General features: G+C 32.3%; 2 protein-coding genes and 1 pseudogene across 4 annotated transcripts; 1 reads left to right on the top strand and 2 right to left on the bottom strand.

Annotated features, from left to right (window-relative positions):
• Positions 1-1,453: 1,453 nt before the first annotated feature.
• Positions 1,454-5,815, bottom strand: LOC108340678 (pheophorbide a oxygenase, chloroplastic). Its single transcript, XM_017578196.2, has 7 exons — positions 5,099-5,815; positions 4,446-4,681; positions 4,178-4,304; positions 3,479-3,615; positions 2,677-2,836; positions 1,955-2,230; positions 1,454-1,798 (listed from the first exon to the last, which is right to left on the bottom strand). The coding sequence occupies exons 1-7, from the start codon at positions 5,549-5,551 to the stop codon at positions 1,544-1,546; spliced, it is 1,644 nt and encodes a 547-aa protein (XP_017433685.1). The 5' UTR covers positions 5,552-5,815; the 3' UTR covers positions 1,454-1,543.
• Positions 5,816-8,945: 3,130 nt separating this feature from the next.
• Positions 8,946-10,101, bottom strand: LOC108340016 (uncharacterized). 3 transcript variants are annotated; one of them, XM_017577247.2, is made up of 3 exons: positions 9,913-10,101; positions 9,694-9,798; positions 8,946-9,343 (listed from the first exon to the last, which is right to left on the bottom strand). In XM_017577247.2, the coding sequence occupies exons 2-3, from the start codon at positions 9,774-9,776 to the stop codon at positions 9,226-9,228; spliced, it is 201 nt and encodes a 66-aa protein (XP_017432736.1). In that variant the 5' UTR covers positions 9,777-9,798; positions 9,913-10,101; the 3' UTR covers positions 8,946-9,225. The 3 variants fall into 3 exon arrangements, with proteins under 3 accessions (XP_017432736.1, XP_017432734.1, XP_017432733.1); XM_017577245.2 differs by having other exon boundaries at positions 9,900-10,099; XM_017577244.2 differs by having other exon boundaries at positions 9,694-9,810; positions 9,900-10,088.
• Positions 10,102-10,973: 872 nt separating this feature from the next.
• Positions 10,974-11,492, top strand: LOC108339425 (guanylate kinase 2, chloroplastic/mitochondrial-like; annotated as a pseudogene).
• The last annotated feature ends 1,403 nt before the right edge of the window (positions 11,493-12,895 follow it).

The raw sequence follows: 12,895 nt of genomic DNA, 5'->3' as shown, positions 1-12,895 counted from the left end.
ATAAGTATTCAATTAATATACCTTATGTGATATGATATATTTTTAGGTTTTCATGTACATGTTAGTATGTAAGAAATATTAACAAATAAACTAAGTTTAGATTTAGTTTATTATTTATATTATCATAAATATCATAATATTTTCACATTTGCACTTCGTGTTTATGGGATATTTTTGGACTCACAATAATAATAATATAAATTTGGGTCAAATAGCTACAAAACCTACTTATAAAATTTCTCATTTTCTTTTTTATCTCGTTTTTAAAATGAGTTTTTCTGTTTTTTATTCTTTTGTTAAAGACAAATTAATAATTTGGATTCCATCATAGTTTTATCTTCATTAATTTAATTTAAGAAAACAATGTGTTAAGTTGTTGTGTGTTTCTTTATTCAAAACTTTGATATAGGATTGATCTCAATGCTCATAGAGTACTCATGGAAGAAGTTAGAAATTATTTTCCAACAAAGTCTTCTCCATTAGACTCTTTTCAATGATCACTTTGTAACCTTCTAAACTAGTTTGGTATTTTTAGACTTCTTCTATTTATATTTTACGTATTTATTTAATAATTTGTTTTATTTATTTTTAACTAAAATGAGTCGAGTGATTAAAATAAAATTTACTTTAACCTACAGGGTGTGGTAGGCTGAGTTCAATTATATTTAAAAAAAAGAGTAAAATGAACATATTTTCGAATAATTCAATAACTTGATTCAATTTAACAGCTTCTTCGTTGGACGGTTAAGTAGATTTTATTTTAAAAATTGAATATAAGTGAGTACAAAGTTAAAAAATATATATATCAAATTTAATTTTACTCGTCATAAATTTGAAAGTACAAAAAAACTTCAAAAAACTAGACCTTCTAACGTGTTTCTTAATTACACATATAAATAATCATAGCCGAAAAAGTATGCTCTTTTTAATAAGCGCTAAAAAAATGTTTTAAATAACTTTGTAAATTCAATTAAATAGAAATGTTACTCTTTTAATATATGTATTAAAATATACATCGGAATTATATTCTCATTTTAATATATAATGACATAAAATATTTTAGGGGATAGAAAATTAAATTTGATATTAGTTTGGTACATAACTTATTAGTTCGTATTGTTCAACACTTCGACCTCAAATTCACATCAATAACTTTATCTCTTACAAAAACTTGATATGTTAACAACTTTTTAACAATAATTTATGTGTCATTGTTTTATTAGTTCGTATATTTAAAATGAATCAATCACGAACTGTCACATAAACTGTTATAAAAAAAGTTGTCAAAAAAAAGTTGTTAAAAAAATATTTTTCCTCTTACAAAGGTTCACTTTTATAGCATAGTTCTTGAGTTCATCATTCTGAAGTCACCAAGTTTACGAATTCCAGTGGTTAGTGTTACTTCATGTAATTGATATGAAACGAACCTTGTTTCATGTCTTAAATTTCAAGATTGTGTAGAACTAAGCTCTTTTCATCAAAATAGTATGAATACATGTAATCTTTCTTCAACTCTATTTACAATTAACGTGGAAATCAGTGTTTATTCGATTTCTGCATGAACGTAATCGACAAATTCAAAATTCTTTTGGAGCTGGTTTAGGGTAAAAGCTAAGGCAGCGCTGACAATTGCAAGTCCTGCCAAAAGAACACGAAACTGGACATCTGCTGGGATCCCTGATGTTGCACAAAACATAACTGTTGCACCAATTAGGACTTTCTGCCATATTTGGAATCCCTCGTAAGCTCCTTTACATGATGAACACTTCAGAGTATGCTGTTCAAATCTATCCATCATCTACACAACCAAAAAGAAAATGATTCATTTAGTCTTATTCCTGATTTTGTAGTTGGAGTGAATTTTATTGGAGAGTTAAAATGAGTGTTGTAATAGAGTGTTTTCTTAACATTTCTCATTGTTGAAACTGAGAATCTTGGATCATGTTTATTGTACCTCACGTTTGGATAAAACTGTTGATGGCAATGGCAGGTTGCTGATGTTGGCAAACCATTCTGGTTGGCCATTGCCATGTCGCCTCAGCCAGTTTCGAAATGCCAAGACAAAGCGATCTGCCTGTGTTGGTGTGAAGGTGATGCTGGTGTACTGTTTGTTAATGTCGCCTCCTTCCTTGGTTTGTGAAAGGAAGATTTTCTCTTGCCCTTGAAGAACTATCATGTCCCCATCATATACCTTGTTCGAAGTCCAATGCTCATACCATCTAGGAACTACCTGAGACATTGTAAAGCCAAAACTCAGATCTAAGTTACATTAAGCATTCATGAAATTTAATGCAGAAACCATGATTACTCAGAAGAGACCTATAGAGATACAGAAACAACATGGTAGGGTAAGTCAGAGTATGTCAACTTCTAATGTATCTGAAGCATGTAATAATATTGTAGGTCCTAAGAGGAAAGCTTAGGGTGTTTTTTCAGACACTGGAACCTTCTGCCTAACAAAGAAATGTTCAATAGTGTTCTTAGTTCAGGCGTACTTCAAAATAGACAAATTCTTTCACCTTTCCACGATGATTTAGAATTTGCTACAACATAAACATCAGGGCAGAACAAGTTGTCCAGATAAACCAGTAAAAGATCATTGAAATTAAGCAAACTGGAACATGTATTTTTAATCAAACAGAAGAAAATTGACAGCATAGGCCATAGAAATCTTACTTGCCACCAGGCAGGCCCTGGCACTGTGAACTGGAAGAAGTTTCGAGCACTGCAAACTATGGAGCGAGTCTTACCAGGTGCCATGGGGACATTGAAGGAACATATCCATACAACCCATTTCTGATCACCAACTACAGGGAGTTTGGTATCAATCTCAATCCTGCAATAATAATAATGCCAAGTGTATTGGGCTTCAGTAGCAACAATTGAAGAAGAGAGCAACAGCGCCTAGGATGAAAAGTAATAGTTATCTGAAATGCATCTTTAATATGCATATAAACACTTAAAAAAGGATGCACTAAGGCATACATACCACCAACATCATTCACTCTTATATCAAATTGACTATCCTCAACAAGAACCTCACATACTACATAGTGAAGGTACGGTTAACTTAGCATTATATGTCTCACCTTAAACAGCAGATGATCTGTTGATCTGTTAAGATTAATAAGAAAGTTATACATTTTCAATATTACTTCCCAGTTATCCTTGAGAGAGTGAAAAAGGAAAGAAATTCGGAAAGGAAAAAAGATAAGATTTATGGGAACCCTCTGATACTGAATGATCTACTTATTGAGGAAGCTTTGGTGGATAAAACTTCAAATTTCATTCAACAAGTATCGAGACAAGAAGCCTATGACTGAATGCGTGATACCCAAAAGTTATCCAAAATTATGGCCTTAAATTAAAGTTGAGAACAAATCTTTTGGCCCTAAACACTCAGAATCCATATGTTTTCCTTCAGTGTTAACAATGGAACTAAATGCACACGAGAACAACGCAAAAGTCATTGGCTTACTTGTTCATATAATAACAAGGCGCAACAAATTTAGCACTGATTTTAGGGTTCCCTTCATTCGCTCCAGAAAAGCCCCATGAACCACGAGCATCCATCTTGAATGGCAGAGGCTTGGCTCTGTCCCTCCTTCCTGTGACCTGTAGAGTGTGGACCATATTTATGTTACTGATTAGGATAATCTTGAGTACCTATCAATACCAAACAATTTCTACTTCTGCAACTGCTTATCTAATAAGACTCTAAATTAAAAGTCCAGAGTAAGAAGCAATATTATGATAAATAAAAAAAGTTAATTACAGGGCCACAAATAGACAAAGCACATCTGCAAGCTTAAGAGATACATGATCAATTAATCCAACACTTGAAACATCAGGTAAAGTTTAAATTCCTATACAGTCACTTGGACAGTGAGAATATCTTCCTAATTAAATTCAAACAAACGTTCAAACCAAATTCTCACAAGGGAATATGAAGAAGGTTTCTCAAAGGTTTTAAAACATGATAATCATATGCCGGTTTCAGTGAGTGAAAATGTATAATAAAAGAAACCAACCCAAATTTTCTTCCTGCTAACACTTTCTGAGTTTATTTAACAAACTCTACTTACACCAGGATATAATAAAATACCTTCAATATGCACACCAAACTAAAGTAAAATAGCCTGCACTTAAAACTCAAGTTGGAGGGTGTCATTTGTACCTTGTGATGAGCAAAATCAATGTGAGAAGGATCAGAGACATTCTCCATTAGAGTATCGTAACCATAGAACAGGTCACGCTGAATATTCACAGTGGCAAACTCCGGGTTTTCATAGTCATCAGGCAACCTAAACAATCAAATTTAGGATAAAATGTTCCAAAATCAACATCAAATAATAAACACAAGACAAAATCCATCATAAGGGGCCCAATTACAATTAATTTAATGTTACTACTCAGACAAGACAATACAAAATTAACTAAATTACATTGGAGGCTTGGAGGCACTTGCTTTCTCCCAACCATTTTCATCAGGCCAAACAAAGAGCAATCCCTGAGACACTAAAGTAGGGAACCTAGTGGCACACGCTTTAGGAGATCGAAGAGCACGTGCTTCTGGACCTTCGGATGCAGCCTGAGGAATCTTAACACAAGATCCACAACCATCAAAAGACCACCCATGGTAAGAACACTGCAACTTCCCATCTTCATCAATCCTTCCTTCCTACAAAAACCAAACACCCAACTTTTTATCACAAAAACTAAAAGGAAACTAAAATATCCAAAAACTACATATAATAAGTCCCTCTAACTCCATAAGTTAGTTTTTGTTTGTGGTTGATTTATATTCGAAACTAAACTCCTAGATGTATTGGATATTCTACTTTATTTCGTTTATTAGGTCATCCCTAATCGAGTCATTATTAAACCACTTGATTTGCAAATTTTACTCCTTCTAAATGTCCAGTACTTGGTATCGGAAAGATTCTACATTTATTAGTGATTTACCCAAATTATCATATATAAAATAGATTAAATAGAGCTTAAACCCTCAAATAAAATAATACACACACACACACACACACATATATATATATATATAGAGAGAGAGAGAGAGAGAGAGAGAGAGAGTTATACTCACAGATAAAGGGGCAAGACGATGGGGGCATTTGTCATCAAAAGCAACCCATTGGGAAGTGGACTTGTCGTACCAGAGCACGATTTCACGACCCAGAAGCTGAAACGGTGTGGGTAAGAGAGGGTTCAGATCCTCAATTAACGAAACAGGGTACCAGTGATCCCTCCAGGTGAACTTAGAGGAAGAGCTCTCCTCGTTAAACTCTTCCTCAGTCTCCTCCTTTTCGGTTTCAGGGAACAACTGATCGGTTTCAGCCGTTGAGGGTGGCGCCGCAACGCGTGCAGGGGTAAGCAAAGGGCTTCTTCCGCTTCTGGGTCGAGTTTGTTTCGTGAAAAATTGCGTACCCTTGTTCGAGAAGAAGGGAAAGGAATTCAGTTTATTGGTGGTGAGTTTGCTCACTGAGGAGGAAAGCGTGAGTGTGGTTGATAACGCAGAGATGGAGTGTGGGAGTGCCATCAATGGTTTTGTAGTTAATTTTTCTGAGACGTTAAGGTTCGAGGAATTGTACACAGAGGTTCAAGCGGGATATGTTAAGAAGAGAATCGAAGACCAAGGTTTTTGAGTCGTGCAAGCTTCGAATGTTTCTTTCTTCAGCTCTTTCGGTTTCAGACAAAACACTGTTCAGATGTGTCATTCTCTGAGAACTTTAATTTTCTTAGTTTAGCTAATTAACTAAATTAGCGAGTGCTTACTGTAAAATTTACGAAGTAAAATAAAACTTGGAAAAGTTTTGCGTCGATGTCTGTTTCTAATTAGTATTTTGAGAAATTTTGTTGTTTTATTTTCCAGCGGAGGAAAAGAAGTGAAACCATTCGGTGGAATGATTCATGTCCACAAGTTTGAAGGGTATCTACCACGTGGGTGAGTATTTGTTTGTAGAAGGGAAAAGAAGACACTGAAAACGGTGAAATCTGTCCATGTTCATGTGTGTACTTGTTTCAAACAAGAAAGAAATTGAGAAAAAAAATTAAAAAGTAAATTGATTCCATCATCTTGATTATTTTTCTATTCATAGTTTAATAGGGTTTATTAAAATTTGTTTAATTTAATCTGGTTTAAAATTATTTGGATTGAATTGCATTTTAGTTTTGGTCTTATTTATATTTATTTTTAAAACATATTAAATAATAAATATATAGTAAGATACTATAATAAATGTAAAAATATTAATTATCTCGTTTAGAAAGGTTCTAATTTTTTTGTTAAAAAAAATTCCACTATTTAAAATTAATATTTTTTAGTGTTCTCTTTTTTCAGTTATCACTGCTAATTACAGTTAATTTAGCATTCAAAATAGAAACAATTAGTCAAGGTAATAAAAATAATTAGATTTTTTTAAAGTTTAATATATAAGATAATCATGAAACAAACTGAAGTGAATGACCAAATATTTCTAACGCCAAATTGGAGGTAAAGAGTAAATAAATTAGAGTAATTGAAAGTTTTAAGGAATTAAAGTGCATCAGCTGAATTCCCCTTTCATTCTTAAAATCTTTTATCACATAGGCATTAATTTCTCCTCATTCCTGTTACTTTTGATACAGAAACAAAATGTATGAAACATGGCAAAGAATACAAACAAAAACAGTAACCTATTTCCTATTGGTAAGTGTTTCAGAAACAAGTGCAGAATTCATCAACATCGATTCGTGAATCAGAGTTCTTTTAGGAACTTTTTGAAGATGCAAACAAAAAGTGTGTAAAGAACATGTTGGTTGGAGATTAATTTAGGGAAACAACAGCTTTTATTTAAATTTCACAGGAAATTTCAAAACAATAATTTTTTTTCAAGTAAACTGATCTAGAAAAGCAGTAATAAATTTTAGATATAAAAACAAAAAGTACAAAGCAAAAGAAGGGACTACTTCTTTGCTTTGTTGTCCCGTTTGCTTTTACTCTGTCCAACTTTGTTGTGTTGTTGAGAGTTGTTCCTTCCACCACGAACCGTTTTCTGCACCACCCTATATTTAATTTGTCCTTTTATAAAATGGATGTTAACATTCGTTTCATCTTTAACGAACGGTTGTTGACATCCGTTTGCATATTTTATATTTTAGTTTATTGTTTTAATTTAAAAAAAAAACTTTAACTGATGTGACCACATTCGTTTAATAGATTTTTAAAAAGTATTTTATTTATTATTTAAATAATAATATATAAATTAAATTAATAATTATTATTTTATTAAATAAAATAAAATTAATTTATAAATAATTAAATAATAATTTTAAAAAAATTAAATAATATTTATATATTAATTTAAAATATAAAAAATTAAAAAACTAAGAATTAAAAAAAGAAAAACTAATTCAACGGATGTCGCCACCCTGTCGCCATCGATGTAGCACATCCGTTTAATAGATTTATAACAAAAATTTTAATTATTATTTAAATAATAATACATAAATTAAAATTAATAATAATTATATTATTAAATAAAATAAAATTAATTTATAAATAATTAAGTAATAATTTTAAAATAATTAAATAATATTTATATATTAATTTAAAATACAAAAAATTAAAAAATTAAAATCTAAAAAATAAAAAATTCAACGGATATCATCACATCCGTTTTAATATATTTATAAAAAATATTTTAATTATTATTTAAATAATAATACATAAATTAAATTAATAATAATTATTTTATTAAATAAAATAAAATTAATTTATAAATAATTAAGTAATAATTTTAAAAAAATTAAATAATATTTATATATTAATTTAAAATACAATAAATTAAAAAATTAAAAATTAAAAAAAAAAATCAACGGATGTGACACATCCGTGGAAATTTTTTTTCTTTAACGGATATTGACGTCCGTTGAAGAAAAGAGATGAGATCGTAGGATATTTTAAAATATAGAGGATAATTTTGAAATTTTAAAAAAATGTGGTGATGCAAGATGCAAAGTGGGGTGGGGCAGGGAGTATCCTCTGTGTTGTTTTGTCTCCTTTTAATTTGACTGTCAGAACAATGTTTGTCTTTGGTTGTTGTGACGTTCAAAGACATACGCACACAAGATTATCTATGGAAGTGGTTTTACACCATTAGAGAATTTTAGCAGATTTGTGGTCTTTCATAATTTGTCAAAACTAGAGCTAATGAATCAATTTTAATAATTAAACATTTATGAAAACCAAATAAAACTGAGTAGCGACACTTGAAGGATTAAAATGCACATAAATACATGTTTCTATAAAAATCAGAAAGCAATTTAACCATTTTCTTGACAAAGCTTTTAAGAAAAAAAAAACATATATTACCAAAAAACTAAACTGAAACAAACTTGCCATAAACATAAAACTGTAGTCATTCGCCTGGATGAAGTTTTAAGGTACACACACAAAGCAAGAGCTTACTAAGCCAACCTTCAATCAAAACAAGGAGCAAAACTGTAAGTAGCAGCAAGTACTAGTTTATATGAATTCACACCGAATGAAGCTAACATAACATTTCAATAGGCATTTGCATAATAGTTACCATATGTTCAGAAAACAATGCAAAGAGGACTTCAGAACACAAAACCAGAGTTTTGCAAGAAACAACAGCTAATTACGTTGAGGATAAGACATCAGTTAAGCAAAACAAAATCTGCAAACTCAAATCCAACCACAAGCTAAGCTTAGCCAAAAGTGCAAATTGCTAGAGCTTAAAGTTTTTACAATTGTATGGTCACAAGATGAAGAAAACATATTACTGAGGATAGTAAATTGCATGTTTTTTCAGTCCTATCAAAAACGAAGACCAGCAAAGACATTAGAACAAGTGATTAAGACGAATTTCGTTTGGTCTTTAACTGAACTAAATGGTATCTTGTAATCCATATAACCAACCTAAACCAGCGAGACAAAAATGTTGTTGTTATTGTGGTCACAAAGGCATGCAACACTACATGTTTTTTTGGAAACAGAAGATACAGATACAAGTGACATGACAAATAACATCATTCATCTAATACATACAGATTGAGTGACCTCTTCCAGAAAAGAACTCCCATCCTCAAACTTTCTCAGTTCCAAGATTGTGCTTAAGAATCACAATTCACCAAACTGAGGTGAGAAAAAATCTCTCAAACAACGAGCATATATATGAATATGAGCTTGATCATCTAACTCAACTTGTTTCATTTCTTCTCAACATCAGGACCAACATCACGCGAGCCTGTGTTGATGTAAGGCCCTCGAAAAGTTGCTTGTGGTGGAAGTGGCTTTGTTGGATCAATAACAGGCTTCCTTGATGAACTGAGTAATAATAATAACTTTTAGACAATTCAGAAAAAAAATTACCATACATAGCACAGGTTTAGATGAACTTGTCCAGAAGAATTTGTAGAAGAGAAAATTACAAAAAAAAAAAAATGAAATTGACTTATCCGTAAATTAAAATTAGTTTATGCATAAGTTGAAAATAAAAAATTTTAAAAAAATTATAATGTAAGAGATTACCTCACCTTATGAATAATCTGATTTAACTGATGTAAGTTAAATTTATTGACTTTTCAATAACTATATTTAAATAGAAAAATAGAAATGACACATTATTAAGTAATGAGGATAAGGTGAACAAAAAACAATGAATTGTGTAAACTTACGCCATGTAGAAGGGAAATGACATGCCTGCTGCAGCGAAAGCAACCAAACCCGCAGCAACCATTAGATTGCGTGCTCGTGCCATCGATCAATCTGATACCAAATTGCTACAGAAAACCCTAAAAAGAATTTAGAAGAATGAAATCATATAGTAGATATATTTGATCAAAATTAGAATATGCAAGTATTAATCAAATAAATGAACTACCTCGGAACTCAACTGAATCTTTTTCTTTGTCCACAAATTTGTTGCAGTGCCAATCGAAACTTGCGAACCCTAACTACGGAGCAGATTTTCTCCTTCCTGAGTCTGAGTTTCACATTCAGTGAAAGTTTTGGTGAAGAATGAAGATGAGCGAATTCCCTTTTTTTTTCTGGTCAACAATTAAAATGAGTATGGGCCTCAAAAGGCCTGCTATTCTCACTCCATTTTTTGCTCTTTTACCACCTATTTGTATAAAAGAAAAATGCTTATATTGGTACTGAACTTGTCAAAATTTATTTTATAATTTTTTTTATTTCAATTAAGAATTATTTATGAAAAAGGATACTCGTCTATGTTTTACCATTTGTACGTAAATTCGTAAAGAAAAATGTCCTAAATAATTATCATTCATCTGACCTTTATCTAACCCTTCTCAATTTAAAGTTAAAGTTTTTTTATTTTAAAAAACTTCAAAAACTATTTTATTTTTCATTAAGAAAGTTTATCTTTTTCAAATATTTATTTGATCTTGACATCCCTTATGAAGAGAAGTTCAGTACAAGTTCGATTAATGCTATCCGATTAATGCTATCCAATTCATGCTATCTATCATAGTTCATATTGTTTACTTAAAGTAACTGAGAACGTATTTTAAAATAAGTTTAATATTTATTTTGGTCCCTCGGTTTATTAGATGTGTTCAAATTGGTCTTATTTTTCTCAAAAGTTCACAAACATTTCATATTTTTGTAAAAAATGGTTCAAGTTAATCTTTTTTACTTACTGCGTTAAAAAACTAACGACATAGTTGTTCACTTGGCGACCACTAAATGAGTTGTCCAATTTATCATTACATGACACTCTAAGATGAATTGAGGTGTCAATTTTAAAAATATAACTTAATGACGTGGATTACTATAGGTCAAGTGCTGGAGGCCACGGTTCTCACGGCCGGAAAGAAGTCAGTGGAGTGGAGCGATGCCGCAGCGATTCACGTTGTGGAAGTGAGAGCCACCGGGCGCACCAACATTGTCCTCGGAGGAGTTGTTGCGGCGGCGTAATCAGCCGCCACCTTGAATGGTCGAACGCGTTAATCTCCTCCGCGCTTTGGAAGCTTCCCTAGCCTCCCCCTTCAGCTTCGACCCTTTCTCTCCCAACCCTAACCCTCTCATCATCGTCATTAGCGGCCCTAGCAGCATCGGCAAAGACACCCTTATCATGCGCTTCTGCAAACCCACCACGGCCTCCACTTTGTCATCACCGCCACATCACGCCCTTGTCGCCCCACCGAAGTCAACGACAAGGACTACCTCTTCGCCTCGAAGGAGGAGTTTCTCGGGATGGTGGAGTGGAAGGAGTTGCTCAAGTACTCGTCTACAGGCACTACAAGGGCGTCCCAAAGTGGCAAATTCGAGATGCCTTGCCAAGGACTACGACGTCGTTCTTAGGGTCGATATGTAGGGCATTGCAAGAGAGGAGATGAAGCATTTGAAGAATTTTGATTATGTTGTGGTGAATGCGAAGGGGAAGTTGGAGAATGCAGTGAAGTTGATGAAGTCTATTATTGATACCGAGAAAGCTAGGGTTTCGCAATGAACTAGAAAGAATCTCTGTGAAACGTTTTCTTTTATTGATTTCATAAATTGTTCATTGTGGAAGATTTGTCATTGCTATTTTTAGGGAACAATTGTTCCATTTCTGCAACCTCAATCATAGAATATTCATTCTTTCAAACTGGTTTGGACTTGAACTAAAAGATGCATTAACATGTCAACATTGATTTCACTATGAGTTTGTGCTCATAATTGAATAATAATACAGTATAATCCCAAGTGCAAAACTTCACTGTCCCCAATTTTTCTCACTAAAACTCCATTGCCTTTATTGCCAGAATTCAATTTTCATGAGCCACAAACCCAATTTCAACATCAATTTTAGCAGATTCTTCAATCCCAAATCGCGAATTGATTTTAACCTAAAGGTAATGAAGGATAAGTTGTGAGGGAGGCTGCAATGTGGCTCGATATTCAGTGTGGCTGGTTAATGGTGACGAGGGTTATAGTGATTGCAGAAGAAAGAAAAGTGTGATGAAGCTTCTAGTTTTGAGTGGGAAGAGGATTGCCATGTGGTAGTTTCTCACTGACGGAGCTTGTCACACTATGACAAACTGGACAAGTCATTCAGTTTTGGCCAAGAGAACAACTCTTCGTTAGCGTTTTTAACGCCGTAAGTAAAAAGGACCAATTTGAACTGTTTTTACAAAATATGGGATGTTGAGGAAAGTGGGATCAATTTGAACACACCTAACCAACCGAGGGATCAAAATAGGTATTAAACCTTTAAAATATATTCAAAAGGTACAACGACCAATAAAAAAATTCAAAACAAGTAGAACCTACCTCAAAATTTTAGTAAAACTAAGGATCTTAAGAGTGATTTATCTAAAATAATAGAATTTTTTTTCTTGAATAATTTATGTTTTGAATATGCAAAATAATACGTGAAAAGTTCAGATTTTAAATCGAAAAGAAAATCAGATATCGTCGTTCATTCATTTCGTGAATTCAATATGATTGGATAAACTACGATTTAAAAGCTACAACGATATTTATTGGAAAACATATTTTGACAACTGATTTTTAGTAATATTATGAGAATGTCCCATGTCACATAGTTATTGGTTTATTTTAGTTGTTTTTTAAAACTAAACATGCTGACATGGAGGGCTATTTTTGTTGCATAAGTCATTTTTACGGTTTCTTCAATTTCATTTTTCAAAACCTAATGTTAATCTGAAAACCTACTTCTCCAAACTTCTTTGGATTCCTTCATCGTCGCCAACGTGTTTAAGTTTAGGTTGAAGGTTTTTCAGTTGTATTTTTTTGTTTTGTTGTTAGTCTTTGTGGTTATAAACACGAACACGACGACAATATTAGAAGAGTCCAGAAAAGTTTGGAAAAATAGGTTTTCGGATGAACAATAACTTTCGAAAAATAAAA

This window comes from Vigna angularis, chromosome 5 (assembly GCF_016808095.1).
Source record: "Vigna angularis cultivar LongXiaoDou No.4 chromosome 5, ASM1680809v1, whole genome shotgun sequence".
Taxonomy (NCBI): Eukaryota; Viridiplantae; Streptophyta; class Magnoliopsida; order Fabales; family Fabaceae; genus Vigna; species Vigna angularis.
This window is presented reverse-complemented; position numbering and strand designations above follow the sequence as displayed.

Coding starts and splice junctions, on each gene's coding strand:
- LOC108340678 (XM_017578196.2), bottom strand. CDS start 5,551: ATGGCACTCCCACACTCCATCTCTGCGTTATCAACCACACTCACGCTT. Junction 4,305..4,445: donor AGTGCCTCCAAGCCTCCAAT/GTAATTTAGTTA, acceptor TTGATTGTTTAG/GTTGCCTGATGACTATGAAA. Junction 2,231..2,676: donor CAGGGCCTGCCTGGTGGCAA/GTAAGATTTCTA, acceptor ACAATGTCTCAG/GTAGTTCCTAGATGGTATGA.
- LOC108340016 (XM_017577247.2), bottom strand. CDS start 9,776: ATGGCACGAGCACGCAATCTAATGGTTGCTGCGGGTTTGGTTGCTTTC. Junction 9,344..9,693: donor TCATTTCCCTTCTACATGGC/GTAAGTTTACAC, acceptor ATTATTACTCAG/TTCATCAAGGAAGCCTGTTA.